At 51.8% G+C, this 12,918-nt stretch overlaps 1 protein-coding gene across 7 annotated transcripts in view; it reads right to left on the bottom strand.

Moving 5' to 3' along the window:
• PPP1R13L (protein phosphatase 1 regulatory subunit 13 like) overlaps nt 1-12,918 on the bottom strand; it is a 953,402-nt gene that overhangs the window by 49,561 nt on the left and 890,923 nt on the right. For all 7 annotated transcript variants that reach the window (XM_085625573.1, XM_085625577.1, XM_085625575.1 and 4 more), the window contains 2 exons: nt 2,729-2,823; nt 118-511 (listed from right to left, as the gene is read on the bottom strand). In XM_085625573.1, coding sequence (XP_085481699.1) covers nt 118-511; nt 2,729-2,823 — 489 coding nt within the window. The remainder of the gene's footprint in view (nt 1-117; nt 512-2,728; nt 2,824-12,918) is intronic.

Here is a 12,918-nt window from a genome sequence, read left to right as displayed (position 1 = left end):
AGATTAAATGGTCAACAGAGCATAATCAAGCACAGGAATTCTGGTGCAGCGAAAAGCAGAACATATTCTGAATGCATCCATTCTATTTCTTCTGCCCAAAGATTAATGAGCACTTACCATCAGACGTGGACCATGACCTCATAGGACTCTGAGCTTGAGCAGTGTGAGGCTGAGACTGCTGCAGCTTCCCAAGGGTCGGGGCACCAGGAGGCCCTTGGATGTTGCCCATGGAGTATGGGGTCCTCTGCTCCCAGAAGGCATTCTGCAGTCTGAAGATCATCGAAAGAGGTATTGGCTTCTGCTGCTTGGGAAGCCCACCTTGAGGGCTCGAAGGTGGAATGGGGATCCTCGAGATAGGCTGCTGGGTCTGCCAGTTCCTGGGCAGTGTGCCTGGGACAGCCCCTGAATGGGATCTCCATACACTGGGGTCAATCCGCCTGTCACCTGTGGCAGGATTGTATTTGTAGTTTCTAGGTAGCGTGGAAAAACTGTTCTGTCCATAATGATCATCCTAAACAGAAAAAAGACTGATTATAGCATGGAAAAGAAAAATCTAATCAAACCCCAAGGCACAATTCACAACTTCAGGGCAAATGTGCTATGATTTCCATTCACAACAGCCACAAATGGAGCTCAGGGTTCTTCTCGCCTGGCTCATCCCATGCACTACTTTATACGCAGTAACTTGAGAAGCAGCAAGAAGAGGGTACACCTATACATGGCCAGTTCTGCACCTTGACAATTATAGGCTGCCGCCGTGGGTGAAACCAGCAACGAGGCAGTGGGGAAAACTACCTCAAGAACATCCAGCATGGCACATTGGTTTAAGGATCTGCACGTTCTTGCATCCACCCAAAAACCGCAGTCTCAGGCTAAAGTGTTCCTGGTGGTAAAAAAAACAAACCAGCAAGGCATCACGGGAAGAAGGAGGGATTACAAAGCAGGCAATTAATGTGGGGTAAGAAAAATGAAGATTACATGTACGCTTACAGGCTGTTTATAACGGGAGTTTAACAAGAGCTTGGGGAAAATGGGCTATTCGTCTGACATTTTATTTGGGTTTTGTTGCAGATGGCACGAATATGAATTACCCGATTTGGGCGGATGTGTACTCATTTTTTTTCATCAGGAAGATAAAATCTTTGTTAACATGAATAAACGTAATCGTGTAGCGGACTTTAAAATATTGATATATAGTAGTTTATGCACGTGTGCTACAGACATTTTGTTGGTATATCAGCCTATTACATTGGTCTTTCGAGATCATAAAAGGTTCAGAGTGTCCCCAACAGTTTTCTCCAAGATACCAAGAACAGAACCAGCTACAAAAAATTAAATTTGTACAGGTGCAAGCACACATTTAATGGAAAAGGATAAATACTGGTCCTAAATATTTTAAAAGCAACATTTCCAGATATCAGCCAACAAAGAACTTGGGCTCGGTTCCCTAGTATTCATTAACAATTCTACATACCAATTTCGGAGCTGGTAGGGACAGTTTCTTCTCTATTTCGGAGCTAAAATATGCAACACTCTGTGCTAGAGATTTGATGTAAATGTTTAAAAACATGGCCATGCGGACATTTTATTAGTAGCATGAAGGGTCATTCTTATTTACAGAGAGGGGATAGCACTTTAGGAGGGGCACCTTACACAGAAGGTAGATTTTTTTTATACAAACTAATTTAGTGGGTTCTACAGCTTACAAATAGGTCGAGAATGTTTTAAACTTCAGAGCTTTTACTAAGTGGGTACACAGATTCTATTTTTATTTCTTTTACCTACTTGATTGTATACTTGTAGTAACGATTGTCCTTTCATACCTTAGCAAAGTTAGGGTAACTTAGGTGATGTTTGTTCATTTATATTTTTGGGAAATTCCCGCTGGATCGCCTAGCAGTGGATTCTGTGATGTGGGCCTAAGACGTGCATAACACTAATATCATTTATCAAGGTTTTTTGTGCAAGCACACACGATATTCCTTTGCAGCTATTTTCCTATGATATCTGAGCTGCCAGCTGGGCTTTTCCACCTACGCATCTTAATTTATTTTGCTTAGGTTTCCTATACTCCCACCAAGATAGCGCCCTGACCATTTCCCATACGAGGCCTAGAAAGAGAGTAAAAGCTAATCGACAATTTCCCGAACAGGCCTGTACCTGTGGCACACCAGCTGGGTAGAGTAGGGTTTGATACCGCCTACTGTTTTGTGGGGGGTGCTGCTGATCGAAACTTCACTTTACCCCGAATCTGCCTTTGACTCTCTTAGAGAAATGTCAGGAAGCCAAGTGGCGGCTGCTGCTGCTGCTCGAGTCCAGTACACTATTTAAGGGCTGAATCAAGGCAGCACACTTGTGGCCAAAGGTGCTTGGGTTCGAAAAAACAATAAGTTAAATGACCTTCTTCCCCTGATTGGGAAGTAAAGGGCACCGATAATTGGGGGTAGTGGGCTACTCACACCCACAGGCTCCAGCACCACTGCGCCAGCTGCAGTAATGAAGGCTACGCATCTGCCCAGAGAAATAGGTTACACTTCTGATATAGAACGGCCGCCTTTCGGCTTTCAAAACAGTAACACGAGAGTGAGTCATTATTCTTACCCTGGAGTAGCTTGACAACTTTTCATCTAAAAACACAAGAACATGTCTGCCAAACTGCTCACACTCAGAGCGCATGGAATGTAAGGAGCCCCAGTCTCTCCCCAACAAACAACCCTCCCTGACTGACCTTGCTGGACACCGCTGCTGCATCGAGACTGGATTCTCTCCATGGACCAGACATAGGCACAGTCTGAGCTCGGAAGCTGGCATTGGGGTCACCACCTGTAGATTTCAGAGAACGTAAGAGTTAAGTGTTCTGATATTTGGGCAAACAAGTGTCCTCGGCCACAGACCAGCAATCTCTCAGACATACAAAACTTCTGCCAACAGACAGCTAGATAGGATCACAGCGCCCAATTTATCGATGTGGGTGGTTGCTTGGGGCGACAAGGAAGGGAAGGATGGAGGCGCTTCGTACATCAAGTGGAATACAATGTGTAATCCCTTCAATCTGACCTTCCTCGACGCCAGGTCCTCCCTGGACCAGAAACAAGTATCCCGGTTCTAGTTTCGAGGTTTCACCCCCTCATCAGCCAGGCTGGCTTGACTTCAGTTGCATGGAGAGCACAGGACCCACGTCTGGGCATACCCGATCAACTCGGGGTGACAATTGCAAAAAGAACAATGAGGGGTGAAACCCTGGAACCGGTCCCGGGATGCCTTTTTTCTGATCCAAGGAGGACCTGACCTGGCAGTAAGTGCTGGACCGCTCCCATGGGGAGCAGGGTCAAGACCGATTTACATATGGCTGGTTTAAACTGGAATGGCATGAGGAACAGAACAATGATGAATTTAGGCCCAGATCTTGGTATTGGGGTGAATGTTTGACATTGATCAGCATTCTGTCCATCAATTGTTCTTTTTGCAATGAATATCTGTGACATTTGGGAGAATCAGGGGCCTCTCATCAAATTCTGCAGAGGGGGCAATCATTTTGCATTACACAACTGTTCTGCTTGCCAACCAGGCATTAACCTTATAAGCTAAAAACAAAGACCAAGCATTAACCTTTGATGTGAAACAAAAGAGAGAAAGAAATACCCATCTAGACACTGACTTGAACAATGCAAACCAGAAGAAAATAGGATCAAATCCAGTTTGTCCGATTGACCAAATTGAGTCTAACGTGACTGCTAGTTCCTTAATGGGATTGTCATCAGGGAAGGAAGAAATAATGTTGCCAAGTTCATGTTTAAAATGTATCATTTAATAAATTCTTCTCAATGCAGTAATATATTTTGATGCACTGAGGCAAAATATTTGCACGTTATATAAATACACTTTTGGAATTTTGAACAGACTTATCTTTTACATGGTGTTTGTTGCGCGATATACAGGCCAGATGTGTTCATGGTCTAGCTTGTGTACATGATTTTAAGAGCCTAACCAGTTCCTTGCTCCCTGTTAATTTGTTGGCTCACCCACCTCTATTTAATCACCATATCATGGGGACTCCCCCAGCCTCATTATGTCAGTATGACCGTAGCACGTGCTTCCCCCAGTAATGCCCTGAAGTGCAAGCTCCCTCTGATGTTGCCCTGACAGTTCTATAAATACCCACCTGTGTGCAACTTATTCCCAACTACCTGTAAATGTGTACAGGTTATGAGGTGCTTGGGGAAACCGCCTTTACAACATGGTACTTACCACACAGTGCCCTTACCACACATGCCTTTAGAACGAAATGGTAATTATAGTTCAGGTAAAGTGTAGAAGTGGATATATATATATTATGGGATTGGTAGTCTCTTTGGTTTTCAAGCACGCGCTTGGAGTTTGACATTAAAGTCATTTAGTTCACAAATGGTGTTTAATCTGATCCCGTGGGATAACTACCATTATTTTGTCCCAATGCCTTTCGATATTTGCTAAGGGAAAGTGGTATTCGCAACAAGATTGAAGTTAAGACTGCTTCCGTGCAGATGTCAGAGGTCGTAAACTGGGAGGATTTGCCAGGAACCTCAGCAGACATCCCAGGTCAGAGGCTGTTTTTTATTTTGACAATTTAGTGACTTTCAGCAGCACGCAGTTTTAACACATTTATATATTTCGTTTTAATAATTCAGGTGACACGAGATAAAATGTTTGGCATCGCATTTAAATGTATATATTTTCCCTTGAGTGTTGAAGTTATAAAAGTAGTGTATGCAGTCCAATTTTAGTTATGCTCGTTATGGCAATGGTACATTTTGGGGGGCGTGGCTTGGACGCCGATCGGGATGGCGGCGTGAGCCTGCAGCTCCGAGCCTGATCCCGCCAATACTCCTGATAATCTACCGAGAGGGGCTATCGGCTGCACGGACTGCCGGTGCGGAGCGCCGGGGCTGCTGGGGCTGCAAGCAGGGAGACTGCGGAGGACGGTGTAGAGCCCGAGGCCGCAGATCCGGAGCGCAGTAATCAGCGGGCAAGATGGCGGCGGCCCCGACCTCGGAGCTCTGAGGAGGACGACGGAGGAACGTGACCGGAGGGTGACGGGGACGGCCTCGGCTGAACGGGACGACGGCGGCTATCGGGTGCCCCTGGGACTGAGAGCTGGGGGCTAGGCCCCCGGTCCCGAGTGGGGAGCGAGTTGACGGAGCTGCCCCTCCCCCCGCGTGGAGAGCGACGGCCGCCTGGGCTGGCGCGGCGCCCGACGGAGAGCAGGGAAGGCGAGGGGGACGGCGGAGTGCTGCACCCCAGGACCACAGTGTTGACCCCGCAGGACGGCTCGCTCTGGCCTGACTAGCAGTGGGACATCAGACGGAGGGATCTAGAGTGGCGAACAACGGCCCTGGCCAGAGCTGCCGAAGTGGGAGCGAGGGGAGCCGGACGTGGAGGGGCCCTCTGGCAGTCCGAAGGCAGCGCACGGGCTGCGATTGCAGCGGCCGTCGGGTGTAGCGGCCGCGCAGGACGGCGGACTTCGGAGCGGTTGGGTGGGGGCCCCCCCCACGGCCCTCTTGAGGGGGGATCCCCGCCGAGCAGATGGCAAATCGGGGTGCTGCGCCACAGATGCCGGGCGCGGAGTCGGCCGCGGATGGCGGTGCCCAGGGTGACTCGGAGGGCTCGGCGCAGGAACGGCGCCTGAACGCACGGCTGGACAGTATTCTTGAGGCGATCACGGCCACTAAGGAGGCCCTGCACAACGACATTGCGCAGGTCGCCACTGGACTGGGTCTCTTGAGGGCGGACCATGCCAAATTGTCGGATCGAGTTAAGGACAATGAGATGAAGCTACAGGAGCTCGGCCCTGCAGTAGCGGCCGCGGACCACAAACTCGCCGACGTCCTGGGCCGCTTGGCAATGCTGGAGAGACGGGCGGAGGATGCCGAAGGCCGCAATCGCAGGAACAATGTACGGGTGGTGGGCCTCCCGGAAAACAGTGAAGGGAAGGATGCGGTGGCGTACATGGAGAATTGGTTCAAAACAGTGGTGGCCCCGGAGGGGCTCTCCCCCTTCTTCTCCCTGGAGCGGGCGCACAGGGTTCCGGCCCGCCCACCGCCGCCGGGCCGCCCGCCCCGGCCGATGCTGGTCAGACTCTTGCATTACAGGGACAGAGATTTGTTGATCCAGAGGGCGCGATCGGAGGGCCCCTTTCAGGTGGCGAATAGCCCGGTGACGGTGTTCCCCGACTACACGCAGGAGGTCCAGAAGCATAGGGCTTCTTTTCTGGCAGTGAAGAAGGAACTGAGGGCCGAGGGGCTACAGTATTCCCTGCTTTTCCCGGCGAAATTAAGGGTGATTGTGGGCGACGCAACCCACTTCTTTCAGACTCCGGATGAAGCGGGGGCATGGCTCGAGCTGCATCGCGCTGGCACGGACCGCAAGGGGAAAGGCGCGAGGGAGAGGCGCCGGCCGACTCAAGTGCGGAAATCCCAACGCATCCGCAAACGTGATAACCTCAGGAGAGGGTTACGGGAGGACCAGCTGGCGGAGGACAGGCGGGGGGCGCTGGAGGCCACGGCGATCCTCACGGGATCCCCGCAAGAACGGATGTCGGTGGGCTCGGACACTGGTGACGATGGTGGACAATCAGGCGGTGAACTTTCGGAGGTGGAAAGCTCGGGGAGGCCGGCGGTCACCCCACAGACGGCGGATGGACTCTTCAATGGCTGACGCTGGGAGGGGGGGGGGGGCCTTTCTGGGGGCTCTGACCCCGGTGGAGCGCCCGGGCGTTCTGCGAACTGGAAGGTACTGTGCTGATGGATATGTGGGGTCCTGGGCTGGGGGCGAGGGCTGGGCCCGGTCTGGGTCGGCTCTGAGGCAACCCCTTGTGGCCCTTAAGGCTTTCTGTGGGGACGACCACAGAGTCGGGAATGTTTGGTGGGTTCTTGGTTTGGATGGGGGCTGATATGGTGTTATTGGGTCCTGTTCTGGGGAGAGGGGAGGGGGGAGTTTGTTGGGATGTTTTGGTTAAGGGGTTCTACTGCTTGGTTGGGGGTGCCCACTGGGCGCTGGTTCATTGGCTGAGAAATGGCTACAATGGGGACGTTACCTAATCTGAAATGCCTCACGTGGAATGTCCGAGGGCTTCGGACTATGACGAGGAGGTATAAAGTGCATGCCCAGCTAGTGAGGCGAGGCATCCAAATAGCCTTCTTGCAGGAAACGCATTTAACTAAGCAAGAACATGCCGCGCTGCAGAGGAGATGGCATGGTCAGGTGTTTGGCACCACGTACTCGGCGTTTGCCAGGGGAGTGTTGGTGTGGGTGAGAGCGGGGGTCCCATTCCAGGCTACGAATCAGTTGGTAGACCCTGAAGGTCGATATGTGGTGGTGGAGGGGCGGTTATATGGCCAGGATGTGGTACTGTGTAGCATCCATGCACCTAATGTGGAACAGGCGCGCTTCTTTGCCGGCCTGACGGGAACGCTGGCGCACTTCCTGGCGGGCCCCATTCTGATAGGAGGGGACTTTAATTCGATAACGGATGTGGAGTTAGATAGATCGCATCCGCCGCTGGCGGACTCCCCGGTGCGCCGGTTAGCGGCGCACAGGGCGGACTGGTAGGAGAGGTGGGGACTGGTGGATGTGTGGCGGGAGCAGCACCCTGGCGATAGGGACTACTCCTTTTTTTCCGCTTTACACGCGCTACATGTCAGGATAGACTCCATTCTGTGTAGTGGGTCGTTGGCTTCCAAAATGGCACATACGGAGTACTTAACGAGAACTGTATCCGATCATAATCCGTTGTTGCTGACGCTGCAATGGCAGAGGCAAAGGTCGGCAATACCGACGTGGAGGTTGCGTCCAGAAACATTAGAAGATCCGGTGTTTAGGGATACGGTACTGCAGGGCATTGAACGATACTTTGGAGAGAATGAAGGATCGACTGCCACGAGAGCGATTGAATGGGATGCCATGAAGGTGGTGGTCAGAGGAGTTTGCATGGGCCGGTTTCCGAGTGTGAGGGCGACTGTCCTAGCTGACCTGGCGAAGGCGGAGGGGTTGTTGAGGGATTTGGAGCGGCGCAGGCCTGAGCGACCGGAGTTGCAAGACAGACTGCTAGAGGCGAAGGAGCTGGTGGCGACTGAGACGGAGCGCCTGAGGTGTTTCGATTACAAGTTGTATGCTGCGAGAGTGCATGCGGAGAGGGACAAGGTGGGGACGCTCCTGGCCAGGATTGCTAATCCCGAACCCAGGGGTTGCCCGGTAATGAGTATAGGCACTGAGACGGGGGAGGTAGTGTACACGCAAACGGCGGTCCTAGAGCGCTTTCGGGCTTATTATACGGGCCTTTATGAGAGCCGGCGGGGAGCCCCCCAGTGGCCGACTTCCTGGGGACTACTCCTCTCCCGAGACTGGAGGCCGAGACGGCGAAGGAACTGGGGGGACCCATCACGCTCTCGGAAATCAGGGTAGCTATCAAACATATGGCCAGAAACAAAACGCCGGGGGTGGATGGGCTGCCGATTGAATTTTATGTTCAATATGTCGATGTACTAGTGCCCAGGCTCTTGCAGGTCTATGCGGAGGCCTTGACGGTGGGGAGATTACCTAAGTCGCTGAGGGAGGCGCTCGTGGTGCCGCTGCTGAAACCGGGTCGGGACGCCTCGGATGTGACCTCGTATGGGCCACTATCCATGCTGACGGTCGACTATAAAATATTGAGCCGCATCTTGGCTACTAGATTGCTACCACACATGACCCGGCTGGTGCATGAGGACCAGGCTGGATTTATCCCCACTAGGAGCACAGCCATGAATATTCGGCGCCTGGTCCGCATAGTGGACAGTGTCTGGGACCCTGCCCAGAAGCCGGCAGTGCTCTCCGTAGATATCGAGAAGGCCTTCGACTGCTTAGAGTGGGGCTACCTCGATGCGGTGCTGGAGCGAATGGGCCTGGGGGATGGATTTGGGCGGTGGACGAGGGTCCTTTATTCCTCGGCTTCAGCCCGGGTGCGACTGGGATCGGTGGTTTCCTCGGAGTACCCGGTGAGCAGGGGTACGAGACAGGGCTGTTCGTTGTCTCCCCTGTTGTTTGCCCTGGCGATGGAACCGTTGGCAATGCGGGCAAGGACGGGGGCAAGTTTTGGCGGGGTCCGGAGAGGGGAGACGACGCACTATATCTCATTGTACGCAGACGATCTTTTGCTGTATCTCGAGGACTCGGAGGAGGCCCTGGGGAGGGCTATGGAACTGCTGTCGGGCTTTGGGGAACTGTCGGGCCTCCGGGTTAATTGGAACAAGACTTGTGTCTTCCCGCTGCGGGCAGATGTCCCGTACCCCCCACTCACGGAGGAGGTGGCGTGGGAGGCCACGTGCTTCACCTACTTGGGGGTCAGGATTTACCGGGACGTTGGGGACCTGCTGGAGGGCAACATAGGTCGGGGAATACGGGCCCTGAAGGGATGCATGTCCTTTTGGGCCTCCCTCCCGTTGTCGGTACTGGGCCGGGTGGCCCTGTTGAAAATGGTGGCCCTGCCGCGGCTGCTTTATTATTTCCGCACCCTGCCGATCTGGATCCCCCAGCGCATCTTTGCGGAGCTGAGATCGCTGGTGGTCGGCTTCCTGTGGGGGGGCGGACGGCGGCGGGTGGCCTTGGAGACCTTGGTGCGACCCAAACTTGACGGCGGATTGGCGGTCCCCGATTTCGAATTGTACTACCTGGCGGCGCAGCTACAGGTACTGACGCAAAATGTCGCTAGAGTCTTTAGAGGCCCTGAGCATGAGAGGGACTCCGGGATCCAGAGACATGTTTTATCCTACATAGTCCTGAACCAGACGCTGGGCTTACGAGACCTCACCGTAGAGGAGAGGACACTCCGACAGTGTTGGCGCAGAAGCATGAGGAGAGCGAAGGCGGTGCACCCGTACGCGCCAGAGATTCCGCTGGGGATGCTGACAGCGTTGCCGCATGGTGGCGATTGGTCACCGCTCGCGGAGTGGGAAGAGCTGGGATTGCAAATGGTGGGAGATCTGTATGTGGACGGGGCGTTGGCGCCATTTGGGGTGCTGCAGAAACAGTTTGGCCTCCCGGATGGGAGTTACCTGTTACACGCGGCGGTGTGCGCGGCGGTACAGCGGTACTGGAGGGAGGGCCTGGTGGAGCCCGCGGTGGTTCAGACCTGCCAGTACGTGGTGATGGCGGCAGGGAGAGTTAAGGCGGTCACCTGCATCCCTTCCAGGCTGCTACGAGAGGGGTTGGAACCGCTCGCGGCGTTGAAGGAGAAGTGGGAGAGTAGTATAGGAAAACCCATCCCGGACACGGTATGGAGTCAGATTCTAAGGAGAACATGGAAAGGGAGTAGGAACGCCCGCTTCCAGCAGGTGCATTTCTTTGTACTGCATAGGGCTTATCTGACCCCGGGAAGGATAAAACGGTATTTTAAGGTACAGGATGCGGCGTGCCCGAGATGTCTGGAACTTGGAGCGGAGCTCGATCACCTCTTATGGGGGTGCCCCCGGCTAGGGACGTATTGGGCTGAGGTAGGGGAGCTTCTGAATGCTGTCACGGACCGGGAGGTGGAGTTTGATATGGCGGCCTGCTTATTGCTCTGGTTCCCACACACGGCGAAGACGAAAGTGACCAGTAAGTTCATTGACTTGGGCCTCCTGCTGGCCCAGAGAGAAATTACGTGGCACTGGAAATCGCGGGAGGGCCCGTCATATGGGAGATGGATGGCTGAGTTGCAGAAGTGGGCGAGCTGTGAAAGTGTACTGAGGAGGCGTCAGGCGACCAGGGCAGGGGATGAGAAGGGGCTGGACTGGGTGAGGGCATGGGAGCAGATAGTACAGGCTCTGAAAGATTACCGGCTGGACAGCACTGAGCAAGAGGACCGAGAGGGAAGGGCTCCATGAGGCCGGGAGGCTATAGGCGAATATCCGGTAGCAGTAGCAATAGTAAGCTAGATTTCATGATAGGGGCCCCTGCCAGCAGTATTGGGTGGGCGGGAGGGGGGGGGGGGAGTTTTCGGGGTGTGGTGCGGATATATTGACGGACAACCGGGGACTGAGGAGGATGGGAGAAAAGCAGCTGTTGCCATGGGAAATTTACCTGCTCGATGGGGTCAGTCTGGTTATGATATTTAGGGGCCAGTAATGTTGTGCCGCCCAGCCTCCGGGATGTGGGCTGAATGGCTGTGTAAAGTGTTACAAGGATGCGAGCCTTTGGGACACATTGTGGGCATGGGAAGTTATTATGGAGTTCTCACACTTAATTCTGCAATAAAAATACGTTTTCAAAAAAAAAATGGCAATGGTACATTTTGTCAATTTATAGTTGCATTATGCAATTTATTAACAATTATCTTTACCTGCAACTTTGCGGACAGGTAGTTGCTGAGAGCTTTCATATGCCATATCGGTTGCATATTTTTGTTACATACTTGACAGTATGTTTTCTCTGTCTATGTATACCTTTCAAAGGGGATGGTCTATATATAATGCTGTAAGTTTTGGCGCCAAACAGATTGATAAAGGCTTCTAGTAAGCCGAAAAGCGTCTCGTCTCATGGGTTGAGGGTGACCTATGACATTAAATTAATGCCTTATCCTGACAGCCTGAAGTCCGTGCCTGTTATAATGGATGTTTCTGTGAGAGCTAGATGTTGTTCACACATATATATATATATATATAGTCACTGAAAAAAACATAGGTTTCAGGGACATTATAGTTAGAAATTAGCATTTAAAAAACCTTAGAAATTCACTGAAAAAACCATAGGTTTCAGGGACGTTATAGTTGGAGATTTCACACGTACAAAACCATAGAAATTCGGCCGTTATAGTTAGTAGACCCAACTATAACTCGCGCCCCCGCAATGCACTACTGATGACGTCACATATTACATAACTGGGAAATTGTGCCCAGTGTTACCGAAGGGACCAGCGCCGGAAATAAAGACTCGGCAGAATTTGAGGCCCATTCAGGATTGGCATCTGTGACTGTGTGTGACAACGGCAACCATCCAGGGGTTTTATTAAAGCGCTACACTACATTTACCAGAATGCCTGGGAAGACTGCTGACAATGAACCTATCAGGAGGCAGCATTTTCATTTGCCAACTATAACTTGCGCGCCCGCAATGCACTGCTGATGATGTCACATATTACATCATTCATGACATGGTCAGTGGCATCACTGATGACATCACAAATGACTTCACTGATGACATCATCCACGTGAAAATCTGCTGCACCTCCTCACACCTGAATATAACCTTTGATACACCAACTCTAAAATACAGACTATCATTTTCGAAACAATAGACACATCAATACCAGTAACTAAATACGCACTGACGGATTCCTAGGTCTACACACACATCCACTCATTCACCCATACAGTCACTCATACTTGCAGTCACTCATCAATACAACACTATCATATGCACTTATACACCTATACAGACACTCACACACCGCCACATATCCAGAGTTACTCACACACCTAGTCAGTCATGCAAAGAATCAATTATACTTCCATTTACTCACCTATACAATTATATACACCACCTGACTTATTCATACAGATACTAACACATAATTACTCTCTTATAGAATTACTGATACAAATACACACTTATCCATGCAGCCACTGTCACAATCACGGACTCTCACATATAGTTATTTATATATATCGTCTGTTAGACCTGGCACCTTGGCGTGAGTCTCCCTTCCACTTTTTTGTCGCTGTGCCTCATGTGTTTTTATGGTGTTGGCCGCTCAGAGCACTGTGCCACTGCCAACCAGTGCCACCGTGCAAGTGCTCCCTAGGTAAAATGTATATGTTGGTTGGATTCCATGATTGGCTTATTTGGTTTACTATCAGACCCCAGTAAAGTGCACCAGGAGTGCCAGGGCGTGTAAATACAAATGCCGCTGGTGGGCTTGCAGCACTG

The sequence above is a fragment of the Triturus cristatus genome, chromosome 9 (assembly GCF_964204655.1).
Source record: "Triturus cristatus chromosome 9, aTriCri1.1, whole genome shotgun sequence".
In the NCBI taxonomy this organism is placed as follows: Eukaryota; Metazoa; Chordata; class Amphibia; order Caudata; family Salamandridae; genus Triturus; species Triturus cristatus.
Note: the sequence above shows the minus strand (reverse complement) of the source record. Positions and strands in the feature narration are given on the sequence as shown.